Source organism: Eutrema salsugineum, unplaced genomic scaffold (assembly GCF_000478725.1).
Source record: "Eutrema salsugineum unplaced genomic scaffold, Eutsalg1_0 scaffold_11, whole genome shotgun sequence".
Taxonomy (NCBI): Eukaryota; Viridiplantae; Streptophyta; class Magnoliopsida; order Brassicales; family Brassicaceae; genus Eutrema; species Eutrema salsugineum.
In genome coordinates this window covers 818188-841346 of record NW_006256901.1, presented here as the reverse complement: position 1 = coordinate 841346, position 23159 = coordinate 818188, and the positions used below count along the sequence as shown (strand labels likewise).

Sequence of the window (23159 nt, the reverse complement as noted above, 5' to 3'; positions counted from 1 at the left end):
TATATAAGGGATTTCCAATAAATGAAAGAAGAGAAAGAAAAATAAAATCTCTCATAGGAACCGAAAGAACAAAAGAAGGTCCACTTTGGTTAAAAATCTCTGCAACCACAATGATGCCCACTCTTTGTGGTTCTCATTCTTCATCCTTGCGATCCTCTCAAATCTCTGAACTACGATCTCTTTCTTCAAAAACTACCTCCAATCTTTAAATTTTGGCTATGGATAATATTTTGTCATAGATCTTGTCAAAATCAGACAGTTCATGGATTAGATCATTTGTTGGAAAATTGATATGAGAAAAGAACATTGACCCACTTGTTACCTTGAAAGCTACTTTTAGAAAACATATTATGACATATATTTAGAGAGAAATTGTGTCAGCATCAGTAAAATTATACATATCACTATACTAGTATCGTAATAGATTTAAAGATAGTACATTATTGATCAAGTAGGAAAAGAAAATAGTAAGCTGAAGAATTTGTTTGTTTTGAAATGCTAAATAATTCATGTCATGTTTGATCATATATTCGAAGTAGACTCGTTGCTCAAGACGAACATCCAAAATTTTTGAAATGTTTATTTTTCATTTTAACTCAAACGATTTTTTTTTTGAAACACATTTTAATTTATATATTAATCTATAAACCAAGTTTAAAGCATACAAACACAAAGATTCATTATCAAAATGCTCTCACACCATTATCAAAATGGTCTGCCTCTCTAAACATAAACTTAGAATCAGAATTAATTAAGGTAATAGAAGTTAGAAAAGAAATCTGAGAATTCTGTGACTGTCTGAGAAGCTTATTCGGGTATCAAATTTTATAATTCATATTCAATTTTTCTTTTTTGTAATTGGTTCCACATATATGATTATATCCCCAGAAAAAATATATTCAATTATTGTGATTCCCGAACAAATTAATCTGGTACCTTCAAAATGAATACATACTAGATCTGTATGATATACTTAAATGTTTAAACATTTGAATTTATCAAGCCAACTGCAAAAAAAAAAAGTTAAAAACACATAACTATCTTCTATTTTAAATCATTTTCACTTATCTAAATGCATGAAGTGTTTAAGAAATATACCAAAAAAGTTGTTCTGTGGATAGCTAAAATATCTATTTTATTCCTATTCGCATACATAACTCATATTTTATAATTTCCTAAAATATCTATTTGATTCATATCCGCATATATGATAATACCATCTTTTGGTGATTAATCTCCGATTTTGTTCGTTTTTATCACTTATCTACTTTTCATATATTAACTCGATTTTAACCCCGTCCGCACGAGAATGTTTTATTTTTTATTTCTAATATAAGTTGCATTTATATTTTTTTGTTTAGATATAATTTATTTTTGTTATTTATTTTTTAAAATCAAAAAATTGTTATCATAATTTAATTTTAAACAGTAAAATTTGTATATTAGTAGAATAAGAGTATGCGTTAATTAAGTATACATTGATCTAATGTTAATTATAAACTTTGTTATTATGTGAATTTAGATTTACACATAAAAAATCTATATATCTATGAATTTACTAATCCATCCGTTTAGTTGTCATCCATCCGTTTAGTAGTCTTAAATCATTTTTAATATCTTACATGTTTTGACAAACTAACCCGTATAAGACTATAATTATAATTGTATAACCCTATAAATATTTACTAATATGGAATATTTGGACCAATTGATTATGAAAAAATATAATAAGATATTTATTTATTATTTGTGCTATTAAAAAATATATATATATATATATATATATAAACTGGCTAACCTGTTAGTTTAATTGTCTCAAATCATATTAATATCTTACATGTTTTAATAAATTAACTCATAGACCTTAAATATATATATATATATATATAACTATAATCAGCTCGATCATATTATTGTATAATATAAATATTTATTAATCTCAAATATTTGATATTTTAGACCAATTGATTATGATAAAATACAATAAAATATTTATTTACTATGCATTTTTATAAAAATATTATTTAAATTTAAAATTTTAAATTAAATCTCTCCTGTATTTAAGAAATTTTAAAGTATTAAAATTATTATTTAAATTTTCGTAATAAATTTAATTATAATTTTTTTGAATTTTTTGAATTTAAATTAAATTGAATGCAAATTTTTGTAACTAAATTTAATTAAATTTCTAATAATTTGACATTTAAATTAAAGATGACCTAGATTTTAGGAAATCTAAAATATCTAAATTAATAACTAATTTTTGGAAATTAAATATAAAAATAAAATAAAATATTATAAGAAAAACTTTATGAATGTTTGGATGCAGGCACTAAGGAGATGTTATTCAACCATGGTTTTTAATAGAGTCTAAATCCATCCACAATCCATTGTTATTCAATAATTGATTTTAATTTCTCTTTCAAAATCAAATGTTATTGGTTCATGTATTTACAACCTCTTTATTAATAGAGTTTGAAATCCATTGTTATTCAATTAAAGAGTTGAATAAGTCAATTTAAAATCTTATGTTATTCATGTTTAACAGATTTTTACAACTGATTTTAAGTGAAAGATTTTAACTGAATTTGAACCTATTTTTATGTGTTAAATGTAGCAATCAAAATCTAACCTTTTACCCTCAGATTTTGATAATTATAAAATTCAACACAAATAATTATTAGTTTTTGTTTTTTTTTTCTTCTCTCCAGGTATTAGTCGATCAAATATATCATTCTCTCATCCCTCCAAAATTTTTTTTCTTTTTCCTTCATTTTGTCTTTTCATTCTTCATACGTCTTTTTTTTTCTTCCTCCATTTCTCTCTCCCTTCTTTCTCTCCCTTCTCTCATCAAGCGATTTATTATTATGAAAACTCAATTTCACACTATTCTCTCTTTTCCTTAGCACACATCTCTCTTTCTTCTCTCTCTATCTCCATAAATCATCAAAGAAAAGGTAATATATTTCTGGATTAACAATCGTTCTGATTTGTGGTTTTAGATTGTTTTTTTTCTTTAATCTTTTCAAATCCAAAATTTATTGAGAATTCTATTCTATTAGATTTTAAATGATTGCATGTGACTTTCTAAATACACTGCTAAGTAATTTAAAATTTTAAACAACTCATATACATTAGATTCTATATGAATTAAAAAATTTAAAATCTGATATACTCTAATCTAGTGGAGTTGATTTCAACATACAGATTGAATAACACCCCCTAAATGTGCTTCTGTTTTAATAGAATAGATGAGTGAAAAATATACTGGTGGCAAAAAACAAAAATGAGTAAAATATATATTTAGAAATAATACTCGATCCCCATTTTTCACTGATTTTTATAAAATCATGGCGATCTCTCATAGTTGTACCATTCGAATGCGAACGTATTGATGGATATATGTCGTTGACAACGGGATCTTACTAAGATTGGAATTTATAAGTTGCTCTAAATAAAGAAATAAACAAGAAATTTGATAGATAATTTACTTGGATATTATTATGATATATATATATATATATATACAACAAGGCAACAAGGTTACAGGAATTCACCACAAGAGTTTTTCTCTTTCTTCTACTACATAACAAAGTCCTCTATAACACATTTATCTATTCTCTTTCTCTCTTTCTATAAATCTATTATATTAAAACAGAAGCACATTTAGTACTTGCTTCCAAACACTTCTAATTTTTTTTAAGTGTTTAAAAATAATTTTAATAATTATTTATATTTAATTTCGAAATTAGTTATTAATTTAAATATTTTTAGAGTTCCTTAAATATAGATAATTTAGATATGATATGATTTGATTTGATTAAAAATAATAAATCAGATATTAATTTAGATTTGATTTAAAAATTCTAATTTAAATAATTTCTATACTATTAAACATTTTTATCAAAAATATCTAGAATTTTTGAAAAAAAAAATAATTCATATATGAAAAATAATGATCATATTTGAAATATAAAATATTTATAAATGATGTAAATGATATGATATTTATGTTGCTTATATAATATATTTACGATTATGATTTATTTACAAATTAATAATAAAATATTAGGTAAAATTCAAATGTATAATTTAAAAATTAAAAATATATTTTTAAATTTCATAGAACTAAAAATATATATAAAAACCGGGTTAAAAATATTTTGGTAACTAAAATCACTAATTTTGAATTATACATGTATATCGAAAATATATTTTTCATACAAAATGAAAACATAAAAAAATAAAAATTATTGCATACACTATAATGTGGTTTGAAAAACCAGTTGTAAACTCCTTTCGTTGATTAAATTTTAGAAAACTATAATGCTAAATAATACTGTTAATACATCTCAAACTTTTAACAAATATTTATATTATACGGTTATATGAACGGAAAAGTTAGAATTATGTTTTTATAATAGTTCATTTTGAATTAATATTAGCGAACGGATTAAAATTATATTTTTATAATCATAATTAATTTTAATACTATAAAAATATATCTAAACACAAAAATCAATATTTTCACTTATTAAAAAATATATTTATAAAAATAATTATATCTAAACTCAAAAACACAAATTATATTACAAAATTCGTTAAACAATAAAAAATATTCCCGTGCGGATGCACGGGGTTAGAATCTAGTATATATTATCTTATAAAACAAAATTTATACAAAAAGATTGATGGTGACAAGACCATTTAATTGCTATTCTCCAGTTCTTCTGGTTTAAATATCAGAAAACAAGGATCAGAGGATAAGAACAAAAGCTGTAATTTTTTGTCTTTCCAAAGAATTAAATTGTGAAATTGTCCCTTTGATGAGCAAATATAATGAAATCTGGTTCTGATTCTCATGATAACTTCAACAATGTTGCTTCAATGAATCTGTCTTAGTACTGAAAACCAATGGTAGATGGATTGTAGAGACTCTGTGACTGAGTTTCCCAGCTTGCAGATGGCTGAAACAGAAAGATACAAGAGACAGGTTACTTTCCATACAAGTACCAAGAACTCAGAAATAATCGGTATAAGTTTTCAGGATTGATAAAATGTGCTTACAGCTTCAATAGATGTTGTTTGGTTCGGGTTTATAACAGATAAATCTAGAGATCCTTGCTGATCTAGCGGAAACAATGGCACATCAACCATTATTGGTGGCTTTGAATCAACTACTACTGGAAGATTTGTAAAGTAAGCCTGAAACTGAAATTTTCATAACCCCTAGATAATTATGATAAGGTCTTGAGTAATAGAGAATTTGATCTTGAGTGTCTAGAGAGTGTGTGTTTTCACCTGTTTTACTGATAAATCTTCCACGGCTAGCTCGAGTTCTGGGTTTAGGACAGCGAGTTTCATCGACAAGAACTGCAAAAGTTTTGTCACTTGAGAGATTTAGACTTCTTCTTTGATTATTTGGTGAAACAGAGAATCAATGTTTTCATATATATTACTTACCTCTACTTGTCTCTGGAGAGATTGAACATAATTGATGATCTCATCAAGCATACCGGCTTTTCCAGTAACTTTGTTGCATCCAGGAACAAGATCTTGCAGATATTTCATCTTCTTGCTGATCTTTTCTCTTCTCGCCTGTAAATCCAAATCCTTTACAAACCCTAGAACTATCTTGTACCTTGTAACGAAAGAAACTTATTTGAAACAATTTTTATTACCCTCTCTGCTAAACTGTGTCTGTCTGTGGCTTGACCTCGACGAGCTCTCACGTGTATATAATCTAATTTCTGGCTCTCTGAAGCTCCCTTCGATATTTCCTTTGAAGTGTCTGAAGATGCTTCCGTGTTACCCATGTTTGATTTTCCTTTCATGTTTGACTCTGTCTCAACCTCTACTTTGATCTTCTTCTCTGTCTTTTCTTCTTCCTTTGTCTTAATCTGAGATATAGTTAAAAAGATAATCAAAACCTATGTTTCAAAAATTTACTTTAATTTGATCTTGTTTTGGATCTACAAACCTCTGATTTTCTCTTGTTTTTCAAGGCAACGGCTCTGTCTTCATCACTGCTCTTCAACATAATGCCCATTGTATCCACTTGATCCATCTGGCAGCTACTTGTTCTTGAAATGCAGCCATCCATAGCTTCATTAGGACCAAAACCCATGTTATAGTTTGGTCCAAAATCAGATCCAAGCATTTGAAAATGGTGGAAAGTACTCTGCAGCAACTCATCATTGTTGCTTCCGTGGAATTGAAGTATCTGAAAAAGTTCAGGTGAATTATTACTGCTCTGAGACACAACTTGTTCTTGTTGCTGTTGCTTTTGCAGCCATTTAACCCTTTCAAGTACAGACATGTCCATGGAGCTTAAGGATAAGCTATCTGGAGAGACAAGACCTTCCAGCATATTGTTCTCTGCAGAAATCTCGTAACTTCTATATATGTATATGATCTTTAAAGTCAGACCAAAAGTACAAATAGAATAGAATATGGTGGAACAAAAGCTCTGAATATATTTTTTCTTTTTTTGGGTGGGTTAAAGCAAAAGAGGATTTGCTATAAATGTATGCAGTAGGAGAGATTTAGGTTTATGTAATGTTGTTTGGGTAGGTTGCTTAGAAAAGATGAAAGAGGTGGGAAAAACTAATCCATTGATATCATTCTTCTTAGCTTTAAATAGAAATCAACATTGACCCACATACATTGGTCCCCTACTTCTTATGTTTTCTATTTTCCTTATAAAAAGATGAATTTCATTTACTTATTTGTTAGCTCTCGATACATAAATACTCCCTTACCAACTCCAAATGGTACCACCATTTTTTTTTTTACGTACACCGAAAAAATATTCAGCAAAAACCGGTAACTTTTTTGTCTAGTTGTTCGACGTACTAGTAGTAAATTGTATTGTAATGCATTTGCGGCCGTTGTTAGATCATAGTCATAGGGTCATCGAGATAAACAGGTAAATCAAATAGATAGAAAAATTATACCACCTCTATTCATATATAAGTACAGTTTTAACACTTTTACACAAATTAAAAATAATGTAAATTTCCTATTATATATACCTTTGAAAAGAAAGTCATTCTTGGATTTGTATTCTGTTTTACAAATAAAAAAGTTAACAAGTTGAATAATTTATCTCCAACATATACATTAAAATCGTAAAACAATATTTATTGTGAAACAAAAATATAGTTTAATTAAAACGTTTATGGATCAGAATGAGTATATTTTTTAGTCAATAGTAAAATTATATGTAATTCGAATCTGTGAGCTAGTCCTAAACTCTCTACCTTTTCTCTTTAGCTTTGTATCAAATGTAGCCAATGTGTTTGTTCATCACTCGTCTCTAATCAACTTTCATAAACTCTATGACCACAAAGTCATAGCCTTGTATCAGTTACGATGCATTTATATTGAATACCCTTCCAAATTATAATCATGTCATTTTCTTAATGAACGTTGACAGTTAAAACAGATTAAGAGTTAGTGTTGGTGGATAAATCGGGTCCAGCGTTTAGACATGACTGTGACTACGAGAAAAAAGACCCCAAGAACAAATTGCATAAAAATAGTAGTAAAGATTCGGTATCTAAGGGAAGATTGGGACATAAATTGATAAAAGTAAAGGTTGGGAGCAAAGAAGGTGAGAGGAGAAGGTGTGGGGTCTAAGTGACATAACCCACACCATGTGGGCATGTCCTTACGAACACTAAATTTAGAGGTTCTTTATCCCTTCTCGTGTGTCTATTTTTTTTTTCTCCTTTTTTTTCTTTTCTTTTTTGCCCTTTCAAGTTGATGAGAGGAGCTTATTTGGAAAATAAACGATGAAAGAGACCTTAACACTTATGGTATTTGGGTTGGATGCTTGACTATAAGGTAGTCAATTCAATCGAATTTAAGATCAAACCAAAAATTTTAAATATAGATTGGTTCTATAAAACCTTAAGCTCACAAAGCAAACCATTACAAACTAAATTAATTGGATCAATGGAATAAGTTATATATATATATATATATAGTGGGTAAATTAGCTAAATAACCATAAATCTTTATTTATTTAGGTAAATAACCAAGTGATAAAACGGTAACTAAGGAATAGTTTTTTACTTTAAAATATTTGACTAAAATACCTCATTTGCATTCTGCATACACAGGTTATCATCTTACTAAATAGAACGTTTCTAATGCATATATAAATTCTGAATTTAGAGATTTTTTTTATGATTTGTTATAAATTTTTCTGCAATTTCGTCTAAAATTATGAGATATAAATTTTTAAATTTTATTAAATAGAAAAATTTTTATAGGTTTATTTGACGGAGTTGCAAAATCGTAAATAGAGAAATGTTTGATTTCATGTGTGTTTTGAATAAATAATGTGATGTCATTGTATAAAATAATGTGTTATTTTTTTAAAACACATACGAAATCAATACTTTTCTTGTTTAAAACTTTGTCATTGTATTGTTTTATAAATAAATCTCAAAAATTCGGCTATCTAGCAATTTGTATTTTTTCGATTTCCGGTTTGTGTATAATTCTACAAAAATATTTTTTTGAAAGTGAACCGAATCGAACATATTTCTGATCTTATTGAGTGTGGAAAAAGGTTGGGAATGTGAAATTATAAGTTATACCTTTTTAAAAAAAAAAAGAATGTGAAATTATACGTTTTCAACTTTAAGAGTGAAAATCATCATAACTCATAAGCAGTATACCTAACTATTTTGATTCCGTAACTAAAAAAAAATAAATAAAAAATGATTAAGAAAATTGAAGATGGTAAAAACAAAACGCTAGAGAGAGGGGTCGAACCTCTGACCTTGTGGTTAACAGCCACACGCTCTAACCAACTGAGCTACTCCAGCTGATTGTTTATATCATGTTTAAGTTATATATAATATATATTTGGTTTATCACGTATTTCCAAAACAGATATAATATATATATATATATATATTTTTTTTTTTGGAACAATCCAAAACAAAGACATTAAAATCATGGTAAAGATATTGTCATCTTGGGTCTTCCATAAATGAATCAAATGAAAATCCATGAGTAGATAATACAGCAAGACAACAAGTAACAGTATACCACCAACCATTGAATATATTATAAATTAATTTATATAACATGACATGTTAATAATTAAAAGGGACATAAAAATATATTTAAACTAAAATATAGAGGAAAACAATGGGTTTAAAGATAAGTGATTGGAAGGTAGGAGACCATTACTTTTGATCAGAGAGTTGGTTCCTATACCGACTCATCATTCAATGTCCCTTTCTGTTCACCGTAGATTTTATATATATTGAGGTTTTATTTTTACCCAAATCCAAATTTATACATCTTTCATTGTATATTTAATATAACTAGCCGGTGGCCCGTTGATTTGTTAAATAAAATGTAACATCCGGATATTGTTTGTATTTTAAACTATGTTTTCGAATCTAGAAAATAATGTAATGATGTTATGTTTCTATGAAATATTATAAGACGTGGATCCGCGACCTATTATTATGGTTCAGTTATTTCCTAAACACCATAATAATTTTTTACACTCTTTAATCTAAAAAATAACTTCAAAAACTTATAACTTCACATAAACCCATTATCCGACCGGATCACTTGTCAAATCATAATTCTTTTTATTCTGGTTGGAATATTGGAAATTCTTTTTTATTATTTAAAACTGAATGCATCTATGTAAGTGTAAGATAATTTTATTCATGAGATCGCCATATATGTTGTTGTTAATAAAGATCATGATATATATTAAAACTGAAAGCCAAGAAAAAAATGAATTTAAAAAACAAAATAACAAAAAGGAAAAATATATGTTTTACTTGAATAGAGAATAACAAAATAAAAATAAAAGAAAAGAAAAAATAGAAACTACAAAATAAAAATGTAAAATATAATTTATGTAAAATTAGATTAACAACAATTTGTTATCATGTTTGATAATTTTTTAATAAAAATCAAATGAAAAAAAACTCAGAAAAAAACTAAAAAATAAGATTTGAAAATTGTCTTTGGAACCTTTTTCATTCATGAGTTAGTATGTTTTGATCTTACGGTTGACGGTGATATAGCAACAACATGAACTAGCATGGTTTCGGTTAGAGAGAATGTTTACCATGTTTACAGATACAATATGAATAATATCTTAATTTTGGATTATAAAACATATTTTTTATATGATTAGATGAAGCTTCATTTAGAATACAATTATACAGATCATATAAATGCGAGTTATCAATTTTAAGGTTTAATATAATTAATCTTTATCCGTATATCATAGACCAAATTTAGTTTAATAAAAAAAATGAAAACTAACTTTCAAATACTGTCTTTTCCCCCGGTAATTGGCTATGCGATGATTTATTTAATTGATCAACTAAACCCTAAACCCTGAAGTGCCATCTAACAATTCGATTGATCAACTAAGAGTTATCAACTAACATTTGTTGACAAAATAATCCGAAACAAAGTCTCTTCCCTATGATTTTGGGCCTTATCTCACTACAAATGTGGTTGCAAGCGGAAAGGGATTCCATTTGAAGGCCCAAGGTAAGCGACCAAACATGACTTAAAACAAGTTAAACAACTAAGTGTCAATTATCTAATTGGGCATAAAAGTTTAAGACGGCATTAAAACCCAAGTGTAAATGATATCAGGTCCAAGACAAACTAGAACCAATTCAGCAGATTACATCTGGCGCAACATCACTATGACTCGTCCGGTTAGTACGAGTTGGGACGTTCTGTTAACAAGATCGAGAAATACAAGAGTGGTTTCATAACAATTAACAACTATAGATATCTACAAAGACGAGCCATGCATATCTTGATCACGAACCCAAATCCTCTATTCAAGCAAAATGATTGGTACTATTTTGTTCCGAAGACAAAAGAAATTAATGCTTACAGACGTTATGACTATGAGACACTTTATATCAATCCATGAGATTTTTATTTTCAAATTTCTAGTGCAATCCTAAAAAATTTGATTTCAAGTGGAAATCCAATTCTATTTACTCAGGTTTATTTAAAACTAATCCTTCTTTCATTCATATATAGATTTTCCAAACTCAGTGAAGATATAAACTTTACAATCGATGAAATTAACCCCATCTAGGTCTATTGTATAGGAAATGAAGATTAAGATTTCAGATTTCGCAGCTAGCTCCTCTTTGAAGCTGTGATGTCCGAGACTTGAAAACATTCAAATCGTTCAGTCCACGATTATTTGATTATTAGGTGGTGTAAAACCACTTCCAACAAATCGAAGAAACACTTGATTCATGATTTTTAATTACAAGTTAAAACGATAAAGTAAACATACTTATCTAAATGACATTTCTATAAAAATAGACACAAAGTAGTCACACTCCTCTCAGCGGATAATTCCGTTTTCTATAGTGAATTAGTTTATATTTTAAAATAAAAAGGTTGGAATGAATGGGATTCTGGACCTGATATGGTAATGAATTAATGCAAATTCCTTTGCAGTTCCAAAAAAGTTGCAGAACTTATTGTGCCCACACTCCAGAGTCAGTATCACAGCTCCAATACCATTAAAACTTGTGTTTGATACTTTGATTCCTAGGGTATTTTGTCAAGAAATAAAAATAAAATTTGCTCAAATTTGCTCAAATAAAATTTGCTCAAATAATTATGGCCCGAGTTTTAAGAGGTAGGTACTATCGACAATCTGACCTTTTAGAGGATCGGAAAGTCTATTCACCATCGTATGGGTGGGTGGCGAAGTATTATGGCCGCAAAACTATTTTGAAGATGGGCCTGAAGAAGGCGATTGGATCGGGTCTAAACACGAGAGTGTGGTGTGAACCGTGGATTCCCGATATTAGAGTTCGTCCGGCAAGAGCCGCCCAGCATATAGGATACCGAGACCCATGATTATTGGTTTACTCCTTTATCCGTCAAGACACGAAACAATGGGATATTCCCCTTTTGAATCAATTTTTCCAACCTGAGGATGTTTCCCTTATCCTTGGGTTGAGACCTAGCCGGACCCGAACCTTGGATGGATATGCATGGCACCACTCAAAATCAGGACTTTACTCAGTTAAGTCGGGATATGACCTGTTCAGAAGGACAAAGCTAGACCGGAAAGCTGGAGCGGTGCTGGAACCAAGTATTACGGCCCTCCGAAGGCATGTATGGAGAATTCGTACTCCTGGAAAGATGAAACACTTTATGTGGCAATCCTTGACAGGGTGCGTTGCTACATGCCAAAATCTCACATATCGACATATGGGTTCTGACAAGCGGTGTCCCCGCTGTGGAGATCCTGAGGAGTCTATCAATCATCTGTTGTTTCTATGTCCCCCGGCCTTACAAGTCTGGGCGCTATTGGACTTTCCGTCCCTTCCGGGTTTCTTCTTGAGTATCTCTATTTACCAAAATATGAGTTTTCTCTTTTGGAAAACAAAAGAGTTAGGAATGACAGATCCACAAAAGGATGTATATCCTTGGATCCTATAGTTTATTTGGAAAGCAAGGAACGACAAGATCTTCAACGGGAAAGAAATTTCCCCGGAAAATACGCTGCTCCACGCTAAGTTGGAGAATCGCAAATCAAGCCGAAGATGACGAAGACGGAATTGGTGGGACCTCGGCTTCCCCTCTGTCCCAGACATCTCCACCTGAGGTTTTACGGATCCCGATTTGCCGGATTGATGCCTCTTGGATTGACCACGGACCGGTTAGCGGTCTCAGGTGGAGCATTGTGAACGGCATGGGAAAAGAGATTTATGGACAACAAGGATATGCCGTAGAAGCCTCTCCGCTCTTCACGCTGAGATGGATTGCCTCTTATGGGCTATGTCATGTTTGAGAGAAAGGCAATTTTCCTCAGTTTTTTTTAGACCGACTGTTCGGATCTTGTAAGCATGTCTGAAATTCCTGCGGATTGGTTATCCTTCATGTCAGAGCTGGAAACCTTCCGTATCTTTCGAGAAAGCTTTTTGGAATTTACTCTATCTCATATTCCCAAGAGTCAAAATATCCGGGCGGATAGTCTTGCAAAAGGAACCCGAGCTAGAGGTTTTTACCTTTTCCCACATCTATTATACCGAGCTAGTCGAGGATGAGCCCCAGACCACACCTCTAGTTAGCCACACGTGATGTATTAGTTGGGTAGATGAAAAAAAAAAAAAGGTGTGGTACAGTTTTTTCTACTTTATTAAATTTATTACATCTCAATATTTCATTTTGGTACAGAAAATCCAATTACCCAAAAACTATAACGCTCACGATTTTTTTATTATCTGTTAACAGTAACTATTAAATTCATTAGTCGATCAAAAATAAAAACTACTACTATATGTAGAATATTTTTTAATGGATTTAGTAGCTATTGTTAACACATACTAAGATATTTGAAGAAAAATGAAAAAATAATAATTAGTAATATCAAATTAAATTCTGGCTACAATATCAAATTTTCTTTTTCATATACTTGAGAATCTCGCAGAAAGATATCGAACTTGAAAAATGTACTCAGTAATTCAAGTTTTTTTCCCATATAAAATTGAATGTTATGAAAATTTCCTGTGGCCAGACGAGTACGAGGGAGCATCTTCACAACGTCGAATGTGGGACATTTTCAAAGGGATCATGTAAAGATTGGATTCTGATCACATAAAAATATAAAAATCTTACTTTATCAGAGCGAATTTGGCCCGATATAGGGCTACAGACGGAGTCAACAGCAATAACCAATAGCCAGATCGAGTGGCACACGACGAGGTGGACTTAGTAAAATGTGCACGATATTTAGTATTTATTTTGTTAGTGCAAAGACAATATGTTTACTCTTTTGAACACTATAGTCTTAGAGTCATGATCTGTAATCGAGTGTTTTCACTATCTAGTATTATGATCGTAATTGCAATGCAGACTAAACATGCAGTTTTGTTTAGAGTCTGTGAATAGTGAATAATGTCAATAAATTTATCAAATATGTTTACATCATTTTTTTCTTCGAAATACTCTTCTATCTATACTATTAAAACAGAAGCATGTTTTGTGTCCACACAGATTTTACTTAGTTTTCTATTATTCTGTTTTTGGATAACTCCTATTTATGTTATCAAACAAATCAATTTAATGTAAGATTAATAAAATAATATATTTTAATTTATATTTTAAAATAAATTCAAAAATTTTAATTTGAATTTGATTTGTTATAGATTTCTTTAAATATAGGTTATTTATTTTTCAAAAATCAGAAAATAAGTTATTATTATATTTTTTTAAAAATAGTTAATCTGATATTAATTTAGATTTAATTGAAATATTCAAATTTAAGTAATATTTTTAATGACAAAGATAAAAAATAAAATATTATTTTATATTTTATTAAATAAGTCTAAAATTTTTAATATTCAAACTTAAAAAATATTTAAAATATACAAATAATATGTATGAACGGGTTATAATTATATTTTAATAATCACAGTTCTTTTCGAATTAATATAAATGAATATGTAATAATGACATTTTTATAATCGTTCTATTTTTGGATTAATATAAACAGACAGGTTAGAACAATATTTTTCTAATCATGGTTATATATATACTAGAAAAAATAAATCAATAGAAATGAATTATATATAAACAGAAACAAAAAAATGTATCATTTATTAAAAAAATATATCTAAACAAAAACAAAAACATAAATTACAAATTTACAAAATTTGATAAATTATAAATACAAATTACAAAATTTGATAAATTATAAACATAAAATACAAAATTTGATAAATTATAAATAGTTTCCGTGCGGATGCACAGGATAGAATCTAGTTATTCTATTACAATAGATTATAGGCGTTTCAACGTTTTAAAAAAAACTGTCTTTTTTTTGGACCACATATGGTATATATGGTATATAGAATATAGTTTAGCACAAAAAGTCTGAATTTTTGAATTGGACCGCTACACTCTATTAACCTCAAATCCTAAGTGCACCCTACGTGTAACTGAAGTTGCATATGAGTGTTCGGATATGAAAAATTAACACTTATTAAAAATTATTTTGATTGATGAGGTACACATTTGTATTTGGGAACTTTTATACATTGATAGGGATAAATTTTCTTTATTAGGCATCAACGAGTGGGTTTCGGGCCACGAAGAGGTTTATCACAAACTTAGATTCTAGAGTTTGTATGGAATTTTATTGAATATTAATCTAAGTTAAGATGCACTTTAACTTTGTGAGCACGAAAAATCATTATTTAGTAACACAAAATGAGCAGAAAATGAGCAAAAAGTAACATACAATGATCAAAAATAGTAAAATATTAACAGAATTATAGTTGAGATCATCGTGGTTCGATAGCCATGCAAAGTGTTAAAACTATATTTGTATATCTAAGAGGTGAATCGATGCAATAATTTACTAGGCGATAAATGACTACTGCAAGGTCAAAAACGTCATCGCCGTAAATTAGTTGTACAAATTAGCAGTTTAATATTATGATATACTTTCTATTTTGGTTCATGCAGCTTTTAAAGGGATCTTGTCTGATTTCGTGGTGGTACAAGGTATACATGGCACGAGATACTGTAGAACTTCTATAAATTAATATTCGATAAATTAATAATTACTATAAATTAATAAATTTTGTTGATTCCAAGTCGGGCCAATGTAAAAATACATCAAATTCGATAAGATAATAAAATAATAATTTTTTTAAACTTTTATATAAATATATGGTTACAATAAAAACATAAATTAATAATTATATAAATTTATGCAAATTTAATATTTTAAAATATGACTAACGTGTTTGTTTTTAGTTAAAGTTGAAATCTCATTGGTTTTCATCTCTCTAATTATTATATCAGTAGCTCCTATTGCTTTTTTACTATATCATCATATATATTATAAGCAAAGTAAAATTTTGAGTTAAAGCTCTCTCATTCAATTTCAGAGTGACTAATTACCCTTTACCCTTCCTTATATTTTTTTAAAATAAATTTAATAAAAAATATTAAAAATCGAAAATTAATAAAAAAAATTTATTAAAAATCGTATACTAACAAAAAATATTAAAAATCGGAATTTAATAAAAAAATTAAATAAAGAATTACTAAAAATTGTAAATTAATAAAAAATTTATGATAAATTGGAATTTAATCAAAAAAATATTTAAATTTTTAAAAATTATTAAAAATTGGAATATAATAAAAAAACATTAAAATCATATCATATATACTATATGCGAAGTAAAATTTTTCGATATAAACTCTCTTATTCAATTTAGGTGAATAATCATTATAGTAATATATATTAAAAGCAAAGTGAATTTTAGCTTTAAATACCTCTCATTCAATCTCAGCGTGGTTAATTATTTTTGTGTTCCTTACTAAAAGATCATATATATTATAAGCAAAGTACAATTTTGAGTTAAAGCTCTCTCATTCAATTTCAGAGTGGTTAATTACCCTTTACCCCTCCTTATATTTTTAAAATAAAATTTAATAAAAAATTATTAAAAATCGAAAAATAATTAAAAAAATTATTAAAAATCGTAAACTAACAAAAAATATAAAAAATCGGAATTTTATAAAAAAAATTATTAAAAATTGTAAATTAATAAAAAATTATGATAAATCGGAATTTAATAAAAAAACATTTAAATTTTTAAAAATTATTAAAAATTGGAATATAAAAAAAACATTAAAATCATATCATATATACTATATGTGAAGTAAAATTTTTCGATATAAGCTCTCTTATTCGATTTAGGTGACTAATCATCATAGTAGTATATATTAAAAGCAAAGTGAATTTTAGCTTTAACGACCTATCATTCAATCTCAGCATGGTTAATTATTTTTGTGTTCCTTACTAAAAGATCACTAATATCCTTTAATTGGTTAAAAGTAAGTTTTATTAATAATTAACTATACCAAATTTTGTTACCATTAAGTTAATATTGGATCTTTTAGTGCTATAAAATTATATGGTTTTGTATATGAAAACCCCAAGGCTCTCACTTTAGCCATAATCTCCGATTAGTCAGAGCTTCTTCTTCAACCGGTGGTTTCTGTGTTTTGACGTTTGAGTTGTATTGCTTTATTATAATTTTTGAATTAGAGTTTTTTTGTTTCAAAACTTTGGGTTTGTGTTCATGATGAATGAGGAGGATTGAGTATTTAAGCTTTGCGATTAATTTCCATCGACATTGCTCTATAAGTCTATGACCGATCGGATCCCATACTGTTTATGCTCCTCCATCTCAACTTTGTTTCTGTTTTTGGAATGTGTCTGGTTTATCCAAAAATAATTTTGCTTCGGACTTGAGATTCTGTTTGGATTTCATGTTTAGGGTTTATTCATCTCAGTTAAATTTTGAGGAATCAAAGTGATGCTAATCATACTGATTTAGCGTTGTAAATTGTGATGTCCAGTTATAGTGAAGAATATAATCACAAGCATAAAATCGTAGCAAAACAAAACAAAATATTCACAAGCATAAAAGAGACCATATTGAACGAGTTTCTACTGTTCTCTCTATAAGCCAAGTCGAATTGATCGCTCTGCTTCTTCACTCTAATTATAGTAAAAGCTGAAGAAATCGTTGGAATAAAGATTTCGATGAGCCCATGACTCTTTCCCCAACCAGACTTTCTTGGTCGTGCGAAATACATGGTTATTCAAGGTGAACCAGAATCATGCATAATGGAATATAAATGGGAAATTATTGATTAAATTTAAACAAAACTAGACCAATCAGGGTTTTAAAATTATATTTTTCATGTTAAATCTTGTGGAATCGTTGAACAGAAAGTGTGATTTCACTAAAGACTGTTATTGGTAAAATCTTGCAATCATGCTAATTTAGGAATATTAGTAATGAGACTTTTGTTACAACATTTTTTTTTAAACGGATCAAGGTATTTATGTGGTTGATTTTAGGATTAGATAATGGAATGTAGGAGGGTCTTGAAATGGACATTTGCATATGGATACTACCTTGCTCATCATGAACATGCAAAGACACAACTTTTTCGAGTATTTGCAAGGGGAAGCCCGAGCTGGTTTGGAGAGGCTTCATCATTGTGCAGAGATGTAGTTGGAACAGTTTGTCTATGGAACTAATGAACCATCCAAAAGTTTCAATGATTTCATTTGACTAAAGTAACCAAACCTACTTCGAAAAACACGTGAAAGCTTTGGAGAATGGTCTTGCTGATGTGGAACACAATGAGAGCACAAATCAACAGACTCTAGATCTTCTTTCAAATGACAAAGGTTGACAAGGGTCTAAGAAAGATCCAAGTGGTAAGTGAGAGATCTTTCAGCTTCAGATTTATATTATTGGTGCAAAAAACCGTATGGTTTATTGCAAGTGGTATTTTCCAAATTAAGGATCATACCAAGTATTCGGTTTACAATTCAGAGGGACATGTGAAAAATTGTAAGGTTATAGTATTGAGAAGCTATTGGTTAAGATAAATAAAAAATATATTTTCCCCCCTAAAAAAACCTATAACATCACTCCACTAATTAAAAGATTTTTACTTCTTTCAACGCCTTATAGAAAAAATAATCTCATTAAAATATCAATAACAGAGTACATTGGTAAAGTTTCAAAAACCAGAAAATAATCAAGATAATACCAGTAGGTACCTTACATAACGATCAAAGGGAAAGTGAGTAACTCCTATGAGAGAGTCATCTCATTAAGTATAATTGTTTAAGAATCTAATATTTTCTAAGAAAATAATTGGAAGAATATATGTCTCGAATAATAAATAATTTATTATGTGAAGATTATTCTTTCAACGAAATATAAGAAGTGAATACAGTTCTAATTTTTATGATTAAAAATTAAAACATGTTTTAATTGTTTGATTTATATATAATTTTGGGATTATTTTTAGGCAATAAAGAATAACAACTTTAAGAATGACTTCGTTTCAGCTTCCAAACTATATTTCATCTTTGTTTTAAGAGGAGAGTTCATATTAGAATACTCGGATAATATGTGTCTATGTTATCTTTGTGCTTCACTCCGCAAGATTTTTTAAAACTTATCGTTTATACAAAGATAGTCAAGCCTATAAAAGATGTGAAAAATATAGAAAACTTCCAAACTTCCAAAAATAAATAGTAGAAAAAATACGAAGAAGGAATAAAACTAAAATAAGAAGAAAAATAAAAATAAAAAGTCTGTTTATTTAATATTTTATGTAGAAGAATAAGAAATTGGAAAATACAGACTATATAAAGAACAATAGGAAGAAAAAAAAAATCGAAAGAACAAGACGAAAAGAAATTGAAAGAAAAGATGATGTTCCCGCCCGCGCAACGCGATTTTGAGCAAATCTTTCGAATAAATTAACGATTTTGAATAAGTATTTTCAATGAAACATTTCCGCCCGCACAAGGTGCGGGCTAAACACCTAGTACATTCAAAATTTGTGATGATTTTTTGATGTGATAATTGATTTTCTTACATGTAAATGTTTTTAAATATATTATAGTGCTATCTTCAATTTTATCATCAATAATACTGATAGTAGTCATAGTTTTTTTTTTCTAAATTTTAAACTTATGAACATATATATTTTTATGGACAATCCAATATGGTAAAAAACTATTTTATTGTGATAGTTATGACTTTTTTAATCATAATTTCTATTATGTGATTTGTTCAAATTTTAAAATATAATATTTTTAAAAAATTATATGCAGAAAGCAATTTTTTCTGTAAATTAATAATTATTAATTTATAGATAAATTAATATCACAATAAATTAATAAAATATCATGGTCTCAACATTATTAATTTATAGAGGTTTTACTGTAGTTACATTGTGTCAATACATTAATAGTTTCTTTCTAAAATCATAATAATTATCAAACTCAGAAACATGATTGGTTTGCATATTTAATCATTTGTTCAAGAAACAACCAGTAACATCTATATTAGCTGTAAAATAAATACTAGCAAGGATGGATCTTTACCAACGAAGGCTGTTTAAGAGCATCGGAAAACTAAGAAGTCTACATAACAAATTCTGACAATGGAGCTACGAACCTACTAACAGGCTTACAAGATGTGTTGGTACATATTGTACCTCTTATAAGTTATAACCGTAACATGGCAAGTCCTTCTGAACCTATCGGAATTCGTTACTTCCAAGAAACTTCCATTCTAGACATCACTAGAACAATAACTAAACATAATATATATCATGGTGAGGGATGTGAAAGACGTTACTTAAATCATGGAGGCAACAAGCAAATTCTTTCAAGAAAATATTAAATATTTAAGGGGTGTCATATGATACCATATTTGCTTTGCTTTACATGGGTCCGCCCATGGTTTTCATTAACAAATATTTAGTAGTAGATATTTCAAAGATATTTGTAAACATAAATATTGTTACTAAACTTGTTTTCAAGTCACTCTATTGTTTACAGGCTACAAAAATACATGCTTTCATCAATAAAACATTGGTGGTCCATTTTGAAAGTAGTTACGGCTTGTTGAAATAAATATCAAAGTTTATTTGGTGATATTTTAATTTAATCGTCTATTATTACATATAATGTATACATTATTACGCATGTAGACATTATATATATATATATATTTATATAACAGATCCTGATATTTTTATCTTTACATTTACAAAAAAAAAAAAAAACAAATCTGGATCAAATTATATACGAACGCAGATCTACCGTAAGACCCGTAAAATACAATGTAAAAATCAAGGTAAACCCAAATCGAATCTGGAAAAGGACGCTTTGTTTGGGTAAAGATTTCATTTCTCGTAAACACAAAACAAAGGAACACAACAAGCGTAGAAAAGGCGCAGAAGATCTCACGATGATAAGATCCCAAGATTTGGAATTTGTCCGATTCTTTAATCATGTTCAAAGGAGAAATAAAGAAGACAGGAACACCTGAATATTCCTAAATATGTGTTGCTTTTCCCATATCTCATTTCCATTAAGTTAGTGCCAGAACAAAACCCCAAGATATCAAAGAGCTAACGTAAGAAGAACTAGTCTAGATAACACAAAATAAAAATTATGGTTTCCTACTTTCCTTGATGAGGATTCATCCTGTTTTTTTTTTCTCTTTAATATGAATATAGAACCTTAATTGTGCAAGATTGTTATTCCGTGGCACCCACGGTTTTAGAGTGTTAAAATCTCTGATTATGCCAAAGTACATAATATTAGTACTGTGTGTCGTCTGAGATTTGTCTTATTGTCTAATAATTGGAATCATATTCTGACGTACACTTACACCGACTAGCTAAAGTATCGGATGTAGAACATGGTTTAATATTATTCACGAAAAAAGTCGTCCATTTATTTCTATAGATGCTCAATATAAGCCAGTAAATGTAGTATTACCTGAAGTTTCTCATGAAGCTTGAGACCAATAAGGCAATAATGGTAATATTCTATGAAAATGTAAGAGTAGTATTAGAACAGAACACATAAATTTTCTTTTCAAAAATATTTTATTAGTAAATTTGTTTGTAACTTACAAGTATATAGAACCCGATTTAGAGCAACCTCAAGACACACATTGATTTGCTACATTAGCCTCACCTGTTCTTGAATCGATACGTGATTCAAGAACCTCTCACCCAAATCCCTTAGCACACTACTTCACTAAAACTCTCACAGAATTTCGCTCACTTTTTGCTAAGAATTTTCTCAGTTGTGTTAAAAACCCTACAAGGTTTTCACACGCCTATTTATACAAGATAGGACTTGCAGCCAACCCTAGCCCTGACTCTCCTTGCGATTTTTCCAAATCTCCATGAGAATCTTCACCTTCCTTATCTTCTCCTAAGATAGAGAAAACTTGATATTTTCTTCAAAGATCCTCCAAGATACTCCAAGCTTCCTATCCACGTCAGCTTCTCGTCTCTTGAAGTGTCCAGCACGTCCTGCAGCTCCAGCTCAGCTTCCAGCTCACCTCCACGTGTGTAGATTGCTTCGCAAGTCTTCCCGTGTCAGTTCCAGAGCTAGTCGGACTGCTACACGTGCTGCTCCAGCCTTGTTTGCATCTTCAATCTCCCCCTTTTTAGCATATGTGCTTCACAAGTACCTGTCCAAGAAATTGAGACCACAAACAACACACCAAAGCACTACAAGCCACACATAATTCTGAGGTAATTCCGACTAATCAAACGAACTCCAAGAAACCAATGGAGTATCAAGTCTTAACATCAACGAGTTCAAAGAGATTTTTTTTTAAAAAAACATCCAAAACACAATGTCTTAAAAAAAACTCTCCTTACTCCCCTAGAATTCTAAAACCCCAAACACCCAAAAGACTCCCCCATAATTCATGCATCCATCGATTTCAATCTTCTCACCCTGATTATGAGCACATATGTTAAAAATAATCGATGAGCAAACATATGTGTAAGTTCAAATAGGGTCTAGGTGGACTTACTTATGACAGCAGCGCGTAGCATAGCCGTTACTACCCCCAATTGCTCAAGAACAGATGCCACGTTTTCAAGGGCTGTCTTGATTCCATCTGCACTGGCTGGAGCCTCAGGTACTCGAACCACTCCCAGATTCATGTTGTTGATTCCCCCAGTTGATGTGTCTGGCTGGGCAGCTGTCATAGGATGCATGTTCGATTTTGGTGGATGTGATGTCGATGCTGATCCAGTCTTCTTCCGAGCCTCTTTCTTCTGTTTCCCCTTAGCCTTTTCCTCGTTAACTGTAGCTGCTGCTTCCTTTTTGAGAAACGTTTCCCCACTTCGTGGATCCTTCTTGTATTTGGTTGGGAAGATCCACATTTCTCCTTCTTCAAGCTGCAGAATGAGTTGCCTCTTGATGACTTTGCTGATGAGGTAGGGGAACATCAACCATCGCCGATCTCCTTTGATGACCTTTCTCAGATCAAGCATCTGCTGGAAGATCATCCGGCCAATGTCAACATTGATTCCGTTGGCCAGCTTGTAGACCAATCTTGCCCGTTCCTCGAAGATATGATGCTTGTTTGTCGATGGGACCCAGTTGTAGGATGCGATGACCATCAGAGCAGCTATCCTCGGCGGAAAATCCCTCGACGTTAGTTCAGACCACGCCGATTGATGCCCCTGTGACAGATACCGTGATACCTCAGAGATTGGCACAAGATCTGCCT

General features: G+C 29.6%; 1 protein-coding gene, 1 long non-coding RNA gene and 1 other non-coding gene across 3 annotated transcripts; 1 reads left to right on the top strand and 2 right to left on the bottom strand.

Annotated features, from left to right (window-relative positions):
• The first annotated feature begins 2823 nt into the window (after positions 1 to 2823).
• LOC112089947 lies at positions 2824 to 6657 on the top strand. The gene is made up of 3 exons (XR_002901315.1): positions 2824 to 2957; positions 6006 to 6237; positions 6316 to 6657. It is a non-coding gene; the product is annotated as an uncharacterized LOC112089947 (long non-coding RNA).
• On the bottom strand, positions 4602 to 6602 carry LOC18026384 (transcription factor HBI1). The gene is made up of 6 exons (XM_006409107.2): positions 5981 to 6602; positions 5682 to 5900; positions 5464 to 5598; positions 5302 to 5373; positions 5068 to 5211; positions 4602 to 4967 (listed from the first exon to the last, which is right to left on the bottom strand). Exons 1-6 carry the CDS (start codon positions 6368 to 6370, stop codon positions 4899 to 4901), a joined length of 1029 nt encoding a protein of 342 aa, XP_006409170.1. The 5' UTR covers positions 6371 to 6602; the 3' UTR covers positions 4602 to 4898.
• Positions 6658 to 8766: 2109 nt separating the features above from the next.
• Positions 8767 to 8840, bottom strand: TRNAN-GUU. Its single transcript has one exon. It is a non-coding gene; the product is annotated as a tRNA-Asn (tRNA).
• Between the last annotated feature and the right edge of the window lie 14319 nt (positions 8841 to 23159).

Bases quoted from the DNA above. Each gene is read 5' to 3' on its own strand.
- LOC18026384 (XM_006409107.2), bottom strand. From the start codon at position 6,370: ATGCTGGAAGGTCTTGTCTCTCCAGATAGCTTATCCTTAAGCTCCATG. The intron at 5,374-5,463 runs GTAAGTAATATA...AAACTTTTGCAG, and splicing joins CTCTCCAGAGACAAGTAGAG to TTCTTGTCGATGAAACTCGC. The intron at 4,968-5,067 runs GTAAGCACATTT...TTTCTGTTTCAG, and splicing joins AAACAACATCTATTGAAGCT to CCATCTGCAAGCTGGGAAAC.